At 37.2% G+C, this 20891-nt stretch overlaps 2 protein-coding genes across 2 annotated transcripts in view; both read left to right on the top strand.

The window, feature by feature from the left end:
- The window catches only part of LOC149081732 (uncharacterized), a 38220-nt gene extending 31330 nt beyond the window's left edge, over positions 1 to 6890 (top strand). Inside the window, exon 3 of the mRNA XM_089237155.1 lies at positions 2030 to 6890. Within this exon, the coding sequence (XP_089093281.1) occupies positions 2030 to 4597 (2568 nt within the window). The 3' untranslated portion in view covers positions 4598 to 6890. The remainder of the gene's footprint in view (positions 1 to 2029) is intronic.
- Positions 6891 to 10087: 3197 nt separating this feature from the next.
- On the top strand, positions 10088 to 17865 carry LOC149081733 (uncharacterized). Its single transcript, XM_089237156.1, has 4 exons — positions 10088 to 10554; positions 12258 to 12326; positions 15021 to 15142; positions 17405 to 17865. The coding sequence occupies exons 1-4, from the start codon at positions 10473 to 10475 to the stop codon at positions 17729 to 17731; spliced, it is 600 nt and encodes a 199-aa protein (XP_089093282.1). The 5' UTR covers positions 10088 to 10472; the 3' UTR covers positions 17732 to 17865.
- Positions 17866 to 20891: the final 3026 nt, after the last annotated feature.

Consider the following 20891-nt stretch of genomic DNA (forward strand, 5'->3'; position numbering starts at 1 on the left):
GAGCCGTGTGGTAATCTGAATAAATTTGTTTAAAGCAAAATAGGTTAGTAAATATTTTTCCGAACAGCATTTCTTACACGGACATTGTGAATCGGTACCACAAGTGTTCTCTAGAAATTTTCTAATTAAATAATAATAATGACACTCTCTTCATGAAATTTCATGGAAATTTTCTCCAGGTTCCAGAATGCCTGGAAATTTAAGCACCAGACCTACTCTCCTTAGTTTCACCCTGAGTGGTCCTGATTATTTTAAGGTGTCCGATTACGTTTAAAACATCATTTTTGAAGAAGATATTGATTTTTATTTTGGTGTTATTATTATTTTTATGTCACGTTTTTGCGATTTCAAAACAGGCTTTGTTTTGTTTATGTGACGCTTAGAACCGAAGTTACGTCGACTTTAGCGTTGCGTTCTGACATACAAGTAATCAGTGAATAAAAATTTTAAACGTCTTTTTGTGCGAAGAATGCTATTTTTGACATTTTACTTGAGATTAAAACATGATTTCTAAAAGTCTATTGATTCTAAAAATCGATATATCTTTATCTATCTATTGATAATGAAAATATATTTAATGCATCTTTACAAAATTTTTATATGATATTTTGCCGTATATTGTTGATGTTTTGTTCCAAAATCTAAGGACTATCTCAGGTATTTGGCTAATTACAGTGTTTTGTACACGACATGTAAGATGCAATTTCAAAAAATTCATACATACAACAGATTTGGGAGTAAGTTATGAGCATACCATACAATTCTGTAAATTTTGATTCATAACCTGCTTCATTACTAGCTGAATGTACCATGAAAGTGATAAAACATTTCATTCGTAGAATTTTTTTTGCAATCGTGTTTCGAATATTAAAGGAATTTCGCGTAAGTTTTGACATAAAAATAACTTTTTCAAAGAAAATGACATTGATAATGCAAAATTTATTATTCTTTTCACTATTCTGGGGCACTTTCTATCAAAAAATGTTATTAAAGTTCACTCCAGTACCATTTTATTAAAAAGTTCTAAGAAAAGTAGTCGGATATCCCCTAAATGCAATTAAAAATCAGATTAACACCATCTTTTGTTAAACTAAACTACAATTTAAAAAGTGTAAATTAATTTCTTTTTTATTAAATTGAGCATAAAATTATTGTTGAAGCTCATAGAAGATAATTCCAGTACACACACATTCTTTGTTTTTTACCTTTCTTTTTTTAGAATTACACCCATATTCAACCAGAATTAGGCTTAAAAGTAACAAAGACAAAATCGAAGTCTTTGGAAAAAGTTTTTGCTAGACCAATACAAAGGTTATCATTAGGGGTTCCCATGCATTGATCCGAAAGGAAATTTAAGATATTACTGGTGCCTAGAAGAGCAAAAAGGAAGAAGAAAAACACATTTGATTCAACTCTTGTCCTATTAAGGATAAGAATATTTCAAATAAAAAATGAAATATGCAATTGAGATTCCGTATTTGAAATTATATTGCAAAATGACATTAAAAAAAAAATAGTTTTAAAAAATGGTACACACAAATTGAATACGTTTGAAAGAATATATCTAAGAGAAGAAGAAAAAGCCTCGAGTTTTTTAAGATTCTTCTTTCGCGTGCGTAAAAGGAAGAAATGTCAAATAAATCAAGAATTTGAAAGATCGGGAGTAAAAAATATTTTCACAGATTCTTCAATTTTGCCTTTGTTCATTCCAATTGAGAAACAAAAACAATTAGTTTACGTAATGAAAAACTTTTCACAAACTTTTTAATCTTTACAGTGACGCCTGACCATGGCCCCCCATACAAGGCTCACCTTTACTGGGGGGACTGGGATTGACCTTATACATATTCTTATTTTTTCACTCGGTGAATTCACGATAAACTCAATAGGGAAGGGGACTGCCGGAAATACTGGGCTAGAGGGGTCTCACTTCAGGAATTTGATGGGGAAATGCCTATATACCAGTATATTATTTTGTTTTTTGGCCAGCTGAATAATAGTGGCTAAAACGTTTATCTTTTTATTGCAGGTGAGCTTGCTGGCTGGTCTTCTTGGGCCCGAAAGCACTGGCGTTGACTCTCAACGGATACATCATGGCAACCGAGAACCAATTCCAGTGCCCTTGCCGTTGCCAGCACAACCGGGGTACATCATCATCCCGAAAGCTAATTATAAGCAACAGCAACCCGGAAATAACCCTCCCAGAGATCAACTGCAACGTAGGCCACCTAACCATCCGGCTCATCTTCCTAATAAACATGACAAGCCACCATCGCAACACCTTCTATCCAACGGTATGCCTGTACAGAGGGGTCCACCTCCTCATGCTGTACATCACGCCAACCGTCAGAGCAACGAGCCACTTCGCAGACCACCCATCTCTTCCCACGTGCTTCCACAAAATGAAAGAGTCGTTTGGGCATCAGAAAATGTTCATATAAAGAGCCACCAGCCACCTCAACATCACATGGGAATGACCCTTCATGGGAACCACAACCTACAAAATGGATTTCCAAATCAAAGAAACAAACAGCAACAAGGGCAGAATGTTGTTATTGGACCGAATATCAAATTCAATAACGGAGTACCGCCCCAGGTTACTCATATGATGCAGAATCCAAACGGTGTGCCACCCTCACCGTCAGACATTCACATTGCGCATTTCTTGAGCGAAGACCCATCCGTTGGACCAAACCACGAAGTTATAAAACAGAACTCGTACCAGAAAGATATTGCTCAACAACATGCTGCTGTCATGTTTCCAGGTCATGGCTTCCCCGAAGGTGATACCAATAACAACGGCAAGAAACCAGACAACCTGATACTGCCGCAAAGCAACTCGGATCTCCCTCCTGAAATAGCCCACCTACTGCTAGAAAACGATGAGAATATCATTCCGGATCACGCTGGTCGCGAAAACTTCCCGTCGCCACATGATGATCGTCATCACGTGGGGAAAGAGGTTGTTTTCTTGAACAACGAGATAGAGCCGAAGTCTCCAGGTCCAAACAAGATTATCACGCCCGAGCAGCCATCTTATGCTTCCGCACAAGCTCTACACTCGTCCCAGCAACATCCGCAGCACGATCGTCACCACCACCAAGGTGGTTCGCAGGTCGCACCACCAGAGAACAAAAGAACGCACGAGCCCTCATACCACATTCCTCACCCCGAATATAATGAAAACGAACTCATCAGTCCTCAAAACCAACCTTTCAAACCGCCACCAGCTAGAGCCATCAACAACCGAATCTTAACGCCACAAGAATTGGCTCAGGGATCCCACAACGACAGAGATTATCACGTCGCAGAAGAGACGGCCCCGATCTCGTTATACGGAGAGGTTCTGCCAGCGAACGAACCTGCTTTCAGCTCCGAAATCAGTAACTACCATGGACTTTACGATGGATCAAGCAACGACCCTTGGCCCGTGTCATCGCCAGAAATGCCGAAGATAATCAACCTGGACGTCAAGTGCGCCAAAAACATGATGAGGATATCCATAGATTTCGATAAACCATTCCACGGCATCATATACAGCAAAGGACACTACAGCCAGGGTCGTTGCGTACATTTGCCAGCTGGATCCGGTCACACCAGCGTCAACTTCGACATATCTATCAACAGCTGCGGAATGCATGGGAATTCTGCCAGCGGTAATTACGGTCCCACAGAAACCGGATCGTATTTCGAGAACATCATCATAGTACAATACGATCCTCTTGTACAAGAAGTTTGGGATCAAGCTCGCAGACTAAGATGTAATTGGCACGATCAGTACGAGAAGACGGTAACTTTCAGGCCATTCAACGTAGACATGCTGCATGTCGTACGTGCTGATTTTGCCGGTGACAACGTTGGTTGCTGGATGCAGATTCAGGTCGGAAAAGGGCCATGGGCGAGTGAAGTCTCCGGTATAGTCAGGATCGGACAGACGATGACTCTCGTACTCGCTATCAAAGACGACGAGAACAAATTCGATATGCTGGTCAGGAACTGCATCGCTCATGACGGACATCGAGCACCGATCGAACTAGTCGATTCTGACGGATGCATAGCGAGACCAAAACTCATGAGCCGCTTCACGAAAGTCAAGAACTTTGGATCTTCGGCATCCGTGCTATCTTTTGCTCACTTCCAGGCGTTCAAGTTCCCTGATTCCACCGACGTACATATACAATGTACCGTGCAGATATGTCGCGGACAGTGTATCGATCAATGTACTTCAATGAGGAAAAAACGAGACCTACAAACCTCCCCCGTACAAGATTCCCGTGAAGTCGGTCTCAACAGTCTTTTGCAAGTCATCGCCGTCGAAGACCTGAGCTTCTCTCCTTACGGAAACGAGACATCGGAAACCGCCAGAGAGATGATCATCGATGACAAGGAAGCCGTCTGTATGTCCAAGTCCGGTTTCGCAGCCTCGCTGATACTTCTCCTGTCTGTCGTGATCATAGCTTGCCTCTTGGCTTCATTCTTATACCTGAGGCAGAGAGTCGAGCTCAACGCTCCACCTCCACCTTACGACCTGGCGGTCTTCAAGAAGGCGACCGAGAAAGAGACCAAGAAACACTTGAAAGAGCTCGGCAAACTCTAGTTCCAATCCGCGAGACTTGCTCTTCGATAGAGCGTTGTTTTAATTTTATTTTATTCTGTGGTATTTATTTGACGAAAGATTGTTATTTAGTTTTTATTTGTGCCTTATTGTCGTTTCTCGGTCCAACAGTTTATCGGGTGGAAGATGGAAACGCCAACACTGAGCTGCCGGCAGCTAATCATAACCATCCGGCAAAAAACAATCATCTTTCGAACACACTTATAGTGAGATCATGGTTTTTGGAACTTCAATTTGTGATTCTCTTTTTGAGTGTTCGGAACGAAAAAAGTCTTGGTAGCCGATATTCGTGCATATGTTATGTATTTGTATACGTCTTTGTACGTGTGCGTGTTTGTGTGCATGTGAGTATATCTTCAAGAGTGAGTGGATATTTAATATGAAAAAAACGCGTAACGAACCCCAAGGGACGGATTAGTAGGTTCGGTAGTGCCGTCTTAACACACAGGGCCCACAGGAGCACTGGCTTGGGGAGGAGGGGGGGGGGACTTAAGAGGAGAGGACCTCAAAAATGAGATCTGGCTGAGATTTTTGAGCCTGAGAGAGAGGGCCCAGTTAGCAACCTTATTATTTTTAATTTCTTACACTACAAGTTTGCTAAAAAACGATATTTAGGTAACCCAAAAAGTCGTGGCCTAGGAACTCATCAAATATCCTGATCTAGTGGTTTCGCTCAAGAATACGGGATCTCTGTCACCCTCCCTCTTAATCGCTTAACATTTTATCCCGAATATACTCGGGCGAATCGTTCGTGTTCCTGTGGATTTGTGTATGAGCTCTCTAAGTGGGATAATCATATATTTCCTTTATTTAAGATTTTTAAAACACAGTTATACAAAACATTTAGGGGCTAAGCAAGCTATTTTTATAAAGCAAACTCATTTCTATATTGTTAAAATAAAAGATTTAAATTTTGGCCAAAAAAGTACTTTTTCTTACAAGTACTTGTTCATTACAAAGCATTTTCTTTTCAATTCCTGGAAATAATAATATTAATTTTATTTGATAACCTTTTTTTTAGGAGGAGGGTTCTTTTTAATCTAATTAAGCTTTTTATACAACGGTTAAACGAGCTCATAAAATTTTTTACCAAATTCCAAAGGAAGACGTCACCCACTTTGGAAAACCACGACGTAAAGGAGAACATCATTGATTTTCCCACTGTATAATTGAATGCATGTCTGATGAGTGAATGAAAAGCATGTACGTGATATAGGTTTTAAGTGCATAAGCATGAATTAAATTGTTATATTTTACAATGAATGGTTGTATTGATCATATTGGATATATTTAATTTTGTTTTCGATTTTATTTTCCTTTCTTTTTCCATAGGTATGTGCACCCGCGTCCTTATCTGCAAGAGAATACAATCAAAATAATACATTCATAATTTTTTTTGCATATTCTACGTCTCAGGCACACTATTCTGGTGATATTCCAATAAAAATTTATTTTACTAAAATTCATATATCAAGACCAAAAAGACTATTTTTCTTCAATTAATATTTGGATGATCCTTCTGTGGACATCACGAAATAATTCCCAGCTCAAACTACAAATTCAAAGAGAACATTTCAAAGTAAGATATACAGCATGAGAGCCAAAACCTGGTTGGCTCAACCCTCTCAATAACTCATGAATGTAAAATTTCCTTAACACCCCATTCCTTTGCATATTCCCTTAATTTCCGTACATCACATGTATACGGGATGTATAGCACCTTTGGCATATCCACTGTGAAAAGCGCATTGCTTATGCTCAAATACCACTCTGCTCAAATGATCACATGAATATTTACTGTGATACAAAATTAAGCAGAAATCTCTAAGAATTGGGTCTCCAAAGCAAACATCCAGAATTTTAGGTAGCTATTGCAACTTTATACTGTTATAGGCATTGTAATTTTAAGTACGTAATCGATAAAAAAATTATATTATTAAATTTAGAATTAATTATTAAATTAATTGTTAAATTTTGACAGATTACAACTACACAAAATTTTGAGTGTGAATAGTCTTCAGTTTTTGTGTAGCAATCATAGAAAAAAGTTAAATTATTTTTGGACCAGGTTTAAGAAGATGCCAAATAATAGTAACTTATTCATTCCGTTGCTTTCACGTTATTTCTCCAGTATTTAGTGTCTCATTTATTTAATTTTTTTTTCTTTCAAATATGTGAATTTTATGTCGTGTCTGTAAAAAGTGAATAAAAAGTGTTATACTACCTAGACATTTTTTTTCTGTTTGTTAATGATAATAAATTGTTCTTCGATTCATCGTGTCTGAATTGTTTCTTTCAAGAGATTATGTTTTTTCCCTCTGTTCTTTCTACAGTAATGTAAATGATCCCCCCCCCCCACATATAATGTATCTTTCTACTACAGTATATATATGTGACGGCGAAAGAGAACACGTAGGGTTAGGATAAAAGAAAAATCTACTGTAATCTCTCTCGCCCTCTTATCTATAACACTGTTTTTTCCTCTTTTATTCATTTTTTCTTTTCCCTACTTAGTTACCAAGTTAGTTTAAGTTACCAATTTTATCACCGATACGTCAAATAGATATCATCCAAATTTGTTGCCAAAAGCCTTTACGTAAAGGGGTTAAACGCCTGTTCTGACAAGTAAAATATTACGAAAAAAGAGAACGTTGAAAACATTTAAGTATACAAAAGGAACTTCGTAATCCAGGAACATTAGTCAAGCTATGTTATCTGTCGGACCAGACACGACCCGAGCTATGTTATCTGGCAGCCCATACTTGGTATTTACTTTATTTGAAGTAAACGAATTGTTTCCTCTCAATCGCTTCTTCTAGCAAAAGAATTGAAAGGATCCGTCTTTAATTGACAGATTATTTTCTAAAAAATTTTAATCGCTCATTCGTTGGTTAAAAATTTAATTTTTTTCTGACGTTATTTGGTAACAAGGTTATCTTGTTACCAAATAACGTCAATTAGCAATCTTGACATTGACAGTCCCACCACGGTCCCACTGCGACCAATGCCTCTCGCATACCCTGTTTTGCAGCCACCAAGGAAATTTATTTGCTGTAATCATTTTTTTAAGTACTTGTTCATTATGCCTCCCACATCCTGCAACTAGGCCAGACATTTCAAGGGCTCACTTAGTGAATTCATAGAGAGAAAAACAAAAAAAAAAAAAGAATCGTTCTCCGGGCCACTGGGCTATAGAGCCTTGTAAGCCCCACTCTTTTTTGGGAGGGTATGATGCTTATTTTATATATAAATGTGATAGTATGTATGTATGTATGTACATGGGCGTACGCAGGGGGGTTTTGGGGTTCTAACCCCCCCCCCCGAGCCAAGATTATAGTGTTATTTTGCAGGAAAAAAAAGTAAACCCCCCTTCAGAAGGAAAAAATCGGAACCGCCCTTCGAGAAAACTGCGTACGCCTATGTGTATGTATGTTTGTTCTTTGTACAAATATACAATTTTAGACCGATCGTTGTAAAATTTTGCAAATATGCCAAACAGGACCGGGATTGAACCATGGGCTGCTTTAAAAGTTCGTCAGAGCAGGGCAAGTGCCCGAAATGGGCAAAAAACCGTCGGGAAACAATGATTACCAGCTCCGTCCCCCAACAATCTCTTTCGGAATGTTTACTTTCGTTTCCGAATAATTTAACAATGCGTTTCAGACATGTACATGCCTTTACAACGGTTTGTCACGTCTTCGATGTACTGCCAGTATTATGTAAAACACTTTATTCCTTTATAACGGTTTTTCACTTTTTCAATCTTCCCAGTAATTGAAGAAAACCCGTGAAGCGCCGGGTGTTTTTGATAGCATTGTATAAACTTGAATAATTAATTTTTCACTGATAAAATCACGTACAATTAATATCAGGGTCCATGGGCGGAGATACGGGATGCCTCCCTTAGCTTCACTTGTGCCTAGAACCGGACCACTCTTATCAGACACAGATCTCGGTGTTAAACTAATAACGGGGCCAGAGGCGTCTTAAAAATTTCGGAGTCCCTTAGCTCTGATTTTACATATTCTGCGGGTTGGGGGGGAGGGTTGAATCAGCACCTACAAATTCATATAATACATTATTACAGATTATGCAAAAACTTGTAATATATTGGACCAATATACATGTTATACTGGGGAGGAGGGGGCTGAACACTCAAGTTAAATGAAAACAAGTAACCTCCCTCAGCTGTGATCCCTCAGAATGTTCTTAGTGTCGAAGCCAGGCCCGTCATTTGGGGGCTCAGGAAGCTGTCGGTCACACTTGTCACCCCCCCCCCTCTCCGGCTTTGAAAAATACATTTTTTATATATTCTGGTGGTGGGCAGGAATCAGCACCTAAAAATTCATATCGTATATTATTACAGAAATTTACAAAAATCCTGAAATATATGCATACAAATAAATAGAGACATAATTAATTGTAAATTAATGCAAAAATTAATGAAAATTTTGAATTGATGAAAATTTGAAACTGAAAAAAAAAAAAAATTTGATTGATCAAGGAAACTAAGAAAAAATTAGGATTTAATGAAAGAATTTAACTGAAAACAAATTAAAATGATTAAAATTGATGAACTGAAAATCAGAAAAATGATTGAAAGAAATAATTCTAAAATTTATGAAAAAAAAGAATTTCATAGCAGTTTGAACCTCATACACACCGTTTACTAGAAAAAATGTATTTGATATATATTTTTTCACGGGGGGGGGGGGGGGAGAGCCATAAAGACGCGAGACGCTGTGCGACACCCGTAATGGCAGCTGTTGACTGCACCTTCAACATAGGGTTACCAAACGTCCTCCTCTTTGATGTCCTTTCAAGCGTCCTCCTACGTTTCGGAAATTCACCCTTTTGTCCCCCTTCTCAGGTTTTCGGAATTATTTTTAGGTTTTTTTCCCCACTTTGAAACTCATATCTTCATTAACATGAGTGTTTTTGTGGTTTTGTCTATATTGGCAAATAGTCGTTGAAATTCCCAAAAATTTTCCTTTTTGCGGTTCTTCTGTTTGTCCCGAAAAATGATTGTTGTGGCCGGTTTAAATGTTCGGAATAGTGGAGCCATCTTTTGTGAAAATTAGTGGGGAAACGTCACTATGGATGCGCTCTCCGGCGTCCTCCTTTTCTCAGTTTTTGAATCTGGAAACCATCGAGCTTATATTACTATATAATATAAGATCGATGGTTTCCAGGTTCAAAAACAGATAAAAGGAAAAACTAAAATGTTATATAGCAATATAAGCTCGAGCTCGATGCTGGAAACCCTACCTTCAACATTGCTTTGCGATTTAAACTTGGCGCGTTTTCTTTCATGCGGAACTTTTATTTGAAGCTTATGCTGCCATCTATCAACTTGATAAATGTTTAGAGGCTGTACAGTGTTTTAATTAGTTTCTAGAGGGCAGCAAGAGTTCCATATCTTGTTGAAACATTTCAAAACCAACCAAACAACTATTTTATGTATATGACATCACAAATCATGAAAAACTCAGATAGTGCTGTCAAATTATTTCATCAACTGTTCCGATTCAAATTATAATGTCGAAAATACTGAGAGTGCATTCTTATGAATAATAATATTGAAAAAAAAAATCGCATTTCAGATTTTCGTTCATGAACTGAAATGGGGAGCAAAAGTCCGCTAGTTGTGAACCATTGACTCAATCCATTGACTATTGAACTAATTTGTTGTTTGTAAACAGACTTGCGAGTGCATGCCGCATTTCGTATTCGGTTATTGACAGGATTTTAAAGATTGCAGTTTAATACCCGTATAATTAAGGTTTAATTTATGTTAATTAGTTTTAATTAGAGCAATTTATAGGTTTTTTTTTATAGTGTAAACCTTGAATTGACGATGGAAGAGACGAATCAAATCGTGGCACCCACCGCCATCACTTGCGATGACTTGCTGCGTTGTGAATACGTTGACGCCAAAGGTTTCGTATAAAATAGAGTTTATTTACTAAAATAAATTATATAACTAAGTTAACAAGTTACCGTTTTGTCGCGAATTTTTCGAATTGGCGATGTGTTGGATATTTTTTTTCTTTGGCGAGAAAAACGTTCGAAAGCATGACGAGAAGTCGCCAAGAGGGGAAGGCAGTCGAGCCGGTCGTCCACTGAAAGCGACCGGTAGCGATAACGCCGGGTTTTCCCCTAGTAGTAGGTTCTGCCGGAAAAAAAGTCGCCAAAACTCGCCAACCTGTCTCTTATACCAAAGCTGTTCCAACAAGAAAACCTGCTCCTAGGAAAAGATGGCTTAAACCAGTTGTGTGCAATCATCCATGTTCGTTTAGACTGATCCCATTGCACAGAAAGTAATAGAACGCAATCTACTGCAGGGGTGGCTTAAGCGAGGGGTGCGGTGTAACCGGGTAGCAGGATGTTAAGGATGGCGACTTAAGGTTTAGTTAGACAATAATTTTTTACTTTTTAATTTCCAATAGTAAAAACTAACATGACAACGTTTTTGAGCCATATTTTGACACCGAAGACTTTGAGGAAACTTGGGGGAAATGGAGAAGGCCCTCTATAGAATCATGATACCAAAAATGAGAAATTTTTTTGTTATGGGGAGAAGAAGTGTGTATTTAGTGCACCCCCCCCCCCCAGTAATTTTTTCTGGGACGGTAAAATAAATTTAAAGGAAAAATTTGGCTTCCTCTCCGGCCCTGGAGCAATCATCCATGTTAATTTTTAATAAAAGTTGCCTCATTATATTTCCTATTTAAGGGATAAGTAATAATCATTTCCCCCCCCCCCCCATCCCATGGTGGGCGAGATTGCACGACTCTAGTCAAGGGGCATTCTCATAATTTTTTATTGTTTCTTCATGCTAGCCTATGAATTCACCATGGGGGGGGGGGGGCTCTCCCAATAGGTCCCAGCCCATAGGCTCTGCTACAGGTTGTGGGGGCCATGGTAATGATGGCTGATCAATAAGAGCTGTAATGAAGATCAAGTTATCTGGTGTAATTAAGCATTAAAATAATCTGCAACAAAAATATGGGTCAGTTTGTTCAAAAGTGGGACGTATAGTATACTTATTTCACTCAGCAAACAATGGGGTGAGTGGCTTTGTTTAAAAAAAAATCAGGTTTATCCCAGGGTTACATAAGCTAATTCCTGCTCAGTCATTCGCCGAGATAGTCTTTAGGGGCGGCACGTGTGGCTTTGCACCCTGGCGGCAGATAAGCTTGAGCCGCCCCTGATCTACTGCAAATAATCCTGAGCAAGCGAAAACAGCAGATGACGGAGGAATCGCAATGAATCTATTTGGGTTGGGATTTTCATGTCCTGCACTTCTGGCACAACTCAATAGGTAGTAAATTGCATATGGCGATAGATATGAGTTGTACTCAGCTCTTGAAAGAAAGAAAGGTTCTATTTTTTGTATCAACTCGATTGTGTTTTGTTGTTTGTATAAAACTTAATGAAAGGTGAGGGCCGAATTCCAAATTCTCCTCCCTATTGACTAGCAGCAACATTGCAACCATGAATAACCCGATGGCATCCTGTTAATTATCACCTTCTATCTTAAAAAAGACATCTATTTTCTCATGAAATATATTTCAAAACAAACAATATAAAAAAAATTTCCAAGTGTTCATTTCAAAAGTTATCATTTGTCTATTTACAGAGAATATCGTGGAAAAGTTACTCCATGAAGATCGCAAGCGTCCGGAATTCAAGTTTGAAAGAAGTTCTGGTATTCATTTTCTTTGAAACTCCTTACTATCAGAAAAGTTGTGCTTAAATTGGGACATTACTAATCCTGGGTAGCCATGGCATAGCTGCCAAGTCTCCCGAATTTTTCAGGAATCTCCCGAATTTTAGCTTCATCGCTCGACCTCCCGAAAAGTTCTTAAATCTCCCGAATTTTTACAAAAATCACAAAAATCCCTAATTGTCCCTAAAAATTCCCTACTTCGTTAAAAAAAATCCCGTTCATGAAAACAATCCCTAAGGAATTTCTTGTGGGGCATGAATTTTTTTTCCCCCTTTCGAAATGACGTCACACGTCGTAAATGGGGAAATTCCCTTTTTAAGGAAGTTTTACAAACCCTCTGATAGTAACAAGAAAGTTGTTTGTCTTATCGTGCAGGGAAATGGCTTAGCAGCCAATAGTCCTGGATAATAATTGAAGATTATAGTGACGCGTATATGGTCAAAATTTCTTTTGTTGAAGTTACGTACGTGCGATATAACAAAACATGAATACTGATGAACAAAAACATATTTAATCAATTTTAAAGATACTTATTCCGATGAATTTCCTTTCATCAAACGTTCCAGAAGAGGGCCGACTTTTCCTTTTTGTACAAGTTGTGTTACGGACATAAACATCGGTCATGGAAAGACTGTAATCATCATTCGTGAAATGGAAAAAAAAAAAAAAAATCAAGCAAGTGTCTTAGTCAGTGTTCTTCAAAAATTTACGCTTTTTTCCTTCATCTTTCGATGATTTTGGGGTCATTCGCGCAGAATGTTTGTTCACAGCGTTTCTAATTGAACACAATATTTATTTTTACATCATTGAAGTTTTGGCCTCCAATTTCACTTGTTTTTTGCGTAGGAATTTCACATTCCCAAGGGTTTTACTTCCATGTGTGTAAAATCCCTATTTTAATTTGACTTTAGTTTTTGAGTAGGGATTTTATTCCCTACACTTTAACTTTTATGTTTGGAAAATCCCTATTTTATTTGGAAAAATCCCTATTGTATTTATTAGGGAGTGGTTTTAGCATAAACTACGGGTTTACGCGAAAATCTCCCGAATTTTCATTTTCAAAAGTTGGCAGCTATGCCATGGTGACTAAAAAGTTACGTCGATGTTTTCTAAAATGTTCTATGCATGATTACTTTATTACGCCGCATGCATAATGCGCCAACCAAGGGGTACAGTAGTGTATAATAGAGACTAGCAATAAAAACCAATTGTACTGCTTTGTTCTACACCTCGCATAGTCGAGAAGCAAAGCGAAGGAGAGAAAGAGGCCACTCAATGAGGTGTGCATGACTTGAACTAGCCTGTTTATTTTCACCTAGATGTGCTGATTGGTCTGTTTCTCTCTTTTTTTTTTCTTTCTGTCTTCTGTGGAGGAATCATCATCATCACACCCTTACATTTCAGAACCCATCCAGTCATTTTATCTTCCTTCATCCTCGACTGTGTGAATATCTCCACCCCCCATGCTATTTTTTCTTCCTGGCCGCAATTCTCAGATCGCACACTTTTTTGTTCTACTATGTGCTTAGCCTTAGAGTTTGACGATACACAAAATTTACTGAATTTGTCTTCTTGTACACCAACATGAAAGTAATAAGTCTAAACAAAAAAAAATGTCAAAAGCAGTTATAATTATGTTTTTTTTTTTACAAAAAGTGTGCTTGGCTCCAAAGAAATTTGGTTGGTTTTTTTTAGGTTTGTCGAACCCTGATTTGAATATTAAATGCATGGTCAAACGTTGATTCAACAAATCAGATGCTGTCAAAATTTTTATTCGATAAATCATTCAAATTGTTGCGTTTCGGCAAAGATGAACAGAATAATGTATATAGGGACCACAAAATATTTGTTTGATCAAGGAAATTTGTTTAATGGATGTAAGGGACAGGTTTGACTATACCTGGTGTTCTGTTAATGTACCGATAAACTCAGAGGGTCATTAGTAGGCATCAAGAGGAACAAAAATTGCAATGGAACATGGTATCGCAAACCACGTTGAGAGTGAAAATTGCAAAAAATGCATGCAGGCTCTGAGTCCACAGGAGACGAAAGGTGGATGTCAGTTAATCGCTGAATGCGTTCATGGGTTCGCTCACCATATCTGACATAAGCAGCGTCGTGAAACGCATATGCTGAGGACAACGTAAATTAGCACTATTGCTGTAGTAAGCATGTGTAGCAGTTAGTTGTCTGTTTCAGCAAGTATCCTCCACGTTCGCTAAATCTCAATCCACGTGACTTTTTCCTATGGAGTCACCTTAAATCATTTGTTTATGCGATGCCTGTACTAGCAATAGGTTTTCTTGGACGTTCTAGGTAACTCACTGACCTAACCCCCCTGCTCTGTAGGACACTCTTTTGCTCACTCACATGCTAGCAAACTCTAGGTCATTTTTCTGGCAGATCATTCCTCAAATTTGCCACTCCTCTGAACTTGTCGCCCTGAGCTATAAATACGGCACTGATTGCTATCATGGATATCTGAATGTATTTACTTCCCTCATCCTATTGTGTTTTTTCCCTCCTTCATGTTTTCTCTCATTGCTCGTATTGTGAGGCATCCCTTGTTCACCAGTTCTAAATTTGATAAAAATTTCTGCTTGTTCTCCAAAACACCCTTAAACAGAGTTACTCGTAATTGAAAGTTTCACTGTCTCTTTTGTTTCCTTTCAGTACTCGACAGGGTGAAAAATTTCATACCGATGCTGCAGAAAGCTCAAGAAGAACTGGACTTGAAATCTCCCCATGAGTATAATATTGAAGATGTAGAGGATGATTCCCAAGTCATTGAGTTTGTAAGTCATTTAAACTAATCTACCTTTTTTATTTAATTTTGTCATGGCAGTTTCATTTGGTGCACTTAGTCGTAATAACATCAAAGGGCTATGGTTAGACTAAATAAGAAAATTATTTATCTGCAAAATTTCATTTCCATCTATAAATTTACCAAATACTTTGCAAATTTATTTAAAGTTTATTGTAAAAAGAGTTCACACAGTAACTGAAAAAATTGTTGTCACGATTAGGGCCGGAACTAGAGGGAGACAACTCTGCCCAGGGCAACAAAATTTAAGGGGGCAGTTTTAGATGAGATCAAAAAATACTGTTACAAAATTATCGAATTTTAAAGTTGAAAAGGGCGGGAAAATAACGTTTGCCCTGAGCAGCTGAATCATGTTTGCTCTGGACAGCAAAAATCCTAGTTACAGCCCTGGTCACGATAGCCTATTTGTAATAAGCAGCAGAAAAGCTGAAATGAAGAAAACAACACATTGAGGGCACTGAAAGTTGTCAGTCCTGTATACCCCAAAGCAGAATGTGCCAAAATCTGCGACGCACGTCGCAGAACAATTAGCGCTACTGCAGAACAATTTGGAAGAATTTTAAGAAAAAGTGCAAAAAACACTATTACATGTATGAGGATTTTTACTGTTAAGTGCATGCGTAGATGTAAATATCTTGGTCAAAGGTCTTTTGTATACAAGAATTATTTCAAAGATTATTTCTACAAGAAGGCTTTTGAAGACCAAACACATCCCGCTTCCCATCTCCGTGAGATATCGAAGCGGTAATGTGTCGAGACAGTAAGACGACCCTGGTGGGAGGCTGAAAGGGTTTTTGGTATAGGGTAACTCTGGGATAAACCTGATTTTTTTTATCTGTCCAGAGCTGTACACATTGTTTTCCATCAAAATATACTTGACAATACATCTGCTTTCAAAGAAACTTTCTGGTTTTTTTGGTTCAGAGCTATTTCGCAGTTCTCAATTATGTCAGTTTTTTAACTTTTTTTCCATATTGTAGCTCTTATTGATGAGCCATTGTATTTCCGTTCCTCTTGGGGACACATCATTATTGGTCTGCACCTTACTGTGCTCTGGAGGTCAGTGAACTTCCTTCTTTTGGGAGTTCTATGCATGGCCGTCTCACTGTAATGGTTCCTCAGGCAAAATGATATTCTGGGGCAACCTTTACGTAATTGAAACAGCTTACATATTTACACTTAAAAATCATAGTACCATACGTGACCATGGAGGTCCTCCATGAGCACCCCAAGCCATGCCCACATAGGTTTAGATGGCTCCTGCTTCATTGCTTCATGGACAGCTCTGCTGGATTCTGAAAGTTTAGTCACACTTTTTTTCCCAACATATTTCACTTGAAAATTTGATTTCTTCATATCTCTCTGCGAGGCCCCTTTCACCATTTGTCATGACCCCCCCTTTCATCTGATTTTCACTTGTGGCCCCGTTAGAATATCCCAGGGCTGCAAGGGGGTCATATGGCCCCAGGTTGAGAAACACTGAATTAGTGTACCAATGGATTGATTATTTAAACACAAGATAAGTTTCGATTTTTTTTTTAAATCCTGCGGATTATGCACCACTGTAGATTATGTGCAGGAAAATACGGTATATGTTCTCCACTGCCTACAGCCTTAACTAACCATCGTCAAATTATTAAACTTCAGGTAAATCTTGATGAATTAATAGGGAGAATTTTCAAAGCCCCTTTAAAGATAAAAAATTTTGCATAGCTTTTCGTGCGGAATAACAATGCTCATTTAAAGAGTCTCAAAAGCAAAGGATACCCTAGTCAGCTCAACGTCTTAGTCTTTAAAAAAGAAATGAGAATGAAAATGGTTGTGCTGGTGATGATTAGATGAGGCTTGAAAAATGACCTTGTCATATCATGATGCTTGACCAATTTGGCAGCATGTTTGCAAAACATCAGCATCTGCACTACAATTTTCATGGAAAACATCCTTTCATGATGAATGTCAAAACTTTTTTCTCCTGATTTCTTTGCTATCGCTTCAGTAAGACATTCCTAAACTTTCATGATTCTGATGTGTACTTGAATCCATGGACAGTTCAGAGCTTGCCACTCTGTATTGACAAAATTATCAAAATGACATTGCTTTTGTGTGGATAATTCAAAAAACATGACTAATCTTTTAGATTCTTATCATATTTTTTGTTATAATATTCACATCTGAGCTCTATATAAATAAAATAAATTTTCATAAATTTTAATTTTTCATGCTTCTCCTAAAGGATATTGGTTTGGTGGAAAATCCAAATAAAGCGTTTGCTTTACTCTGTGATGACTGCTCTGGTGCTAGTGAAGACGAAGACAGTGATGATGATGATAATGAAAGTGACAGTGATGATGATGCTGAAGAGGATAGTGACTCTACAGAAAATGAAGAAACAGTTTCATTTCCAGTGAAGGAAAATCATGGTACAGGACTTTCATCAAATAAACAAAGTAACAACACAGTTCTTAATGAATCTGAAAGAAAGTGTGCAAAAGATGCAAAGCCTGTTCTAATCCAAGTTCTTTCAGATGAGCATGAAAATATTTCCATTGAAGATAAGTGAAAAAAAAATATGAATTTTGCTCAAAATGTATATACAGTTCATTTTCCTCAAAAAAACTTTTGAGCATTCCTGTGTTGAACATTCTGTCATGTTTTCATCAAAGAAACACCCAGGAATTAAAAAAAAAATAATAATTCAGTTTTGTAAATTTTTTGTCAGTTCTAAACTACAAAACTATATACAGTACAGTATGAACTGGACATGACCGAGATCTGTTTTCACCATAATATAAGCTCATTGCCCCAAGGAATGTGGTCATGCTGGAAGATATTTTAAACTGGCTATCCAGTTGACAAAAATTACATACAGCAGAACAGTGCTAATCTTTAAACTAATTGCAACCATTACCATCTGACTTTGGGAAAAATTCAAATTACTTGGGTTTTTTTATGTCATCTTCACACCGAAGTAAAAACTGACTATTGAAAAAAATTTATTTTTGATGGCAAAAATATCCTTTAGAAAGGAAAAAAATTAATTGAATCTATATCTTTACTGGGATCATTTGTAATAGGTTCTTAACTTGAAAGAAAGAATCAATAAGAATCATTTAAACCCATTAAAAATAAGATACATACATGTACCTCTGGAGCAAAGAAGGTATACATATTTTTTAAAACATCTGATAACAGTGGACAGGCCTGCGCTTAGTCAGAAATTTTGTTCGGAGTGAGGGCAAAGTGATAGAAGAACAATAGATTTGGCCATTTTTTTCCGTTTTTTGAGTCAGTTTCTCACATTTCCGGGGGAGGGGAGACCAGACCCCCCCCTCAAGTTACCCCCCCCCCCATAGCCTTGACAGTGGGTATTCCTAGCCTACATGTTAGACAAGAGTTACAGACCTAATGATTTTCTTTTTCAAGGGTCATCTTAACAAGAGTTCATAGAACTAAGGCCCAATTTTAGTCCCCACCCATCAATGTTAGTAAAAATTTCTTTCAGTGGTTAAACCAAGAATGACAAAACAAAATTTTGAATGAAAGAGAAAAATAATTTGTAAAATCAATAAAAATAATTTGTAAAATCAATAAAAATAATTTGTAAAATCAATAAAAATTTTCAATGATATGTAAACCCTTTCTGAACTTTTGACCCAAGCTCTGTTTGGTCACCCAGTAAGATGCTACTATGTTTAATATTGATCAAGATCCCATAGAACCTACTAGTACCTATCTCTCTTATTCATTGAATAAGTTAATAATTTTATTTGGTATTTTCACATGACATACATGTATATGCTATCGCTAAAGCTAGAAAGCAGTTAATGTGCACATTACCTAGCTAATCTGCAAATTAATTGATTGGATACCTAGATAATCTGCAGAATAACTGATTTCTGCACTTTAGCGGCAAGATATATATACAGTAGACACTCAATAATTTGGCCGTGCACTAGTCCAGCGCATCCAGTAATCCAGCATTTTTTAGCTTCGAGCATAGAAGAAGAAAACATGTCACTGCATGTCTTTGCCCAGAAGTTTATATTATTTAAATGGGCTTTCTTAATTGACTTCTAGTAATCCGTTGATTTCTTTAATTTGACACACCATGATCTAATATGTGCAAGATTACCGAGAGCATACTGTATTGCTATTTTTATTCAAATGCTTGGTAAATAAAATAGCATGATGTTGACTTGGATGGGAAAAGTAATATGCATATATAGTTCATATAAATATGGCCGATCAAAATAAGTATGATTGACATATGTTAAAAATCATAAGAAAACTAACATGGTAGTCAGTCATTCAGTGAGACTGGATCACAGCTGCCAATACATTGACAGAGTCATACTACTACTAGATGCAACCTGCACCTCGCATAAAAATGCAGCCAAAGCAGAACTAAAAAGCAGTGTAGTTGAGTAGCTGAATGCGAGATCTCTATGTAGTTGAATATGAGATCTCTTGTTTATTAGAGAAGCCATATGCTAAGGTCTCTCTGTTTAGGGTGTACTGTCAAATCTCTGCTTGTGAATGTGTGTACATAGTCGTTCTGTGTAATAAATCTATGTTGTCCTTCAAACCGCCTCATGCTTTGCCATCTCGAGTGCTTGTGTGAGACATTATCTGGAACAATATTTCTATTTTCTCACTAGGTAGTAAATTGCCTATGGCAATAGACCTGAGTTGTGCTCGTTTTGAAAATAAAAAATATATATATATTTCTATTTGAAAAAAAAAAAAAGGCTAGAAAAGTATGCAAGTTGATTTACTAAAGTCTGTGTAAGTGAGATTTGTGGAATGACAAATGATCTTTAGCCAAAACTTAGTGGGTTTTTGTTGGTGGACCTGCACTTTGTATACGTTAGAATGGCAATATATTCTCCCATCCGAAGAAATTGCATTTAGCTACATACCATAATTTTTATTTAAAAAATAATAATAAGGCTTAAAAGTTAAAGTTTTTTTGCTGATGGTAAATGTAAGTGGGATTTTGTGGGCTAACAAATGATTTTTAGCAAAAACATGGGTGGGTTTTTTCTTGGATTGGGCCCAGCTTTACAACCCTGGAGCCTATTAAGGATGAAATTAATAACATATAACTCTTGATATGTTATGCTGTAATATACACCTGTATTTTTCTTGACATACATTCAAAGATCTTAGCATTGATTCTTTTGAACCTGCCATAAGCTTATTTCATTTTATGGTATATTTTTGTCAATTCAGTCTGCCATTTTTTAAATTTAAGAATTTTGTGTGTGTGCAAGGTTTAACTTTGGCCTGAGGGCAGAGACGTCACATCTAAGATCAAAGTTGCTTGTGAAAATTTATGTTGCTTGCAACTGGAGTCTGCCTCTATTCACCCATATAGACCCAGAGTACTTGTTTGTAGCAATAGAATGCATATTATTTCCCCCACCCCTAATATTTTTACAATCCATGTAATAAGACCTTGAAAATTTAAGTTCATGTATAGAAATATACGAAGCTTAACTTTTTCAATAACCAAGGATGTATGATCAGAGTTCTCTCGAGAAATTGTTTTTTAAATTTCGTGGTGACTCCATGATAAGATAGAATCCTTTCATATTATTGTCCCATGTTAATTAAAATTGTGTTTTTTAAATGTTTATTTGTTAGAAATCCACATGCATCTCTTAATCATGAACTAAAGATTCCAGTGATTCTATAATGAATAATCTTTTCCTCAAGAG

The sequence above is a fragment of the Pholcus phalangioides genome, unplaced genomic scaffold, assembly GCF_987345545.1.
Source record: "Pholcus phalangioides strain wild (caught in Gottingen) unplaced genomic scaffold, Ppha-v1.0 ptg000009l_1, whole genome shotgun sequence".
In the NCBI taxonomy this organism is placed as follows: domain Eukaryota; kingdom Metazoa; phylum Arthropoda; class Arachnida; order Araneae; family Pholcidae; genus Pholcus; species Pholcus phalangioides.

Bases quoted from the DNA above. Each gene is read 5' to 3' on its own strand.
- LOC149081733 (XM_089237156.1), top strand. From the start codon at position 10,473: ATGGAAGAGACGAATCAAATCGTGGCACCCACCGCCATCACTTGCGAT. The intron at 12,327-15,020 runs GTATTCATTTTC...GTTTCCTTTCAG, and splicing joins CAAGTTTGAAAGAAGTTCTG to TACTCGACAGGGTGAAAAAT. The intron at 15,143-17,404 runs GTAAGTCATTTA...CTTCTCCTAAAG, and splicing joins ATTCCCAAGTCATTGAGTTT to GATATTGGTTTGGTGGAAAA.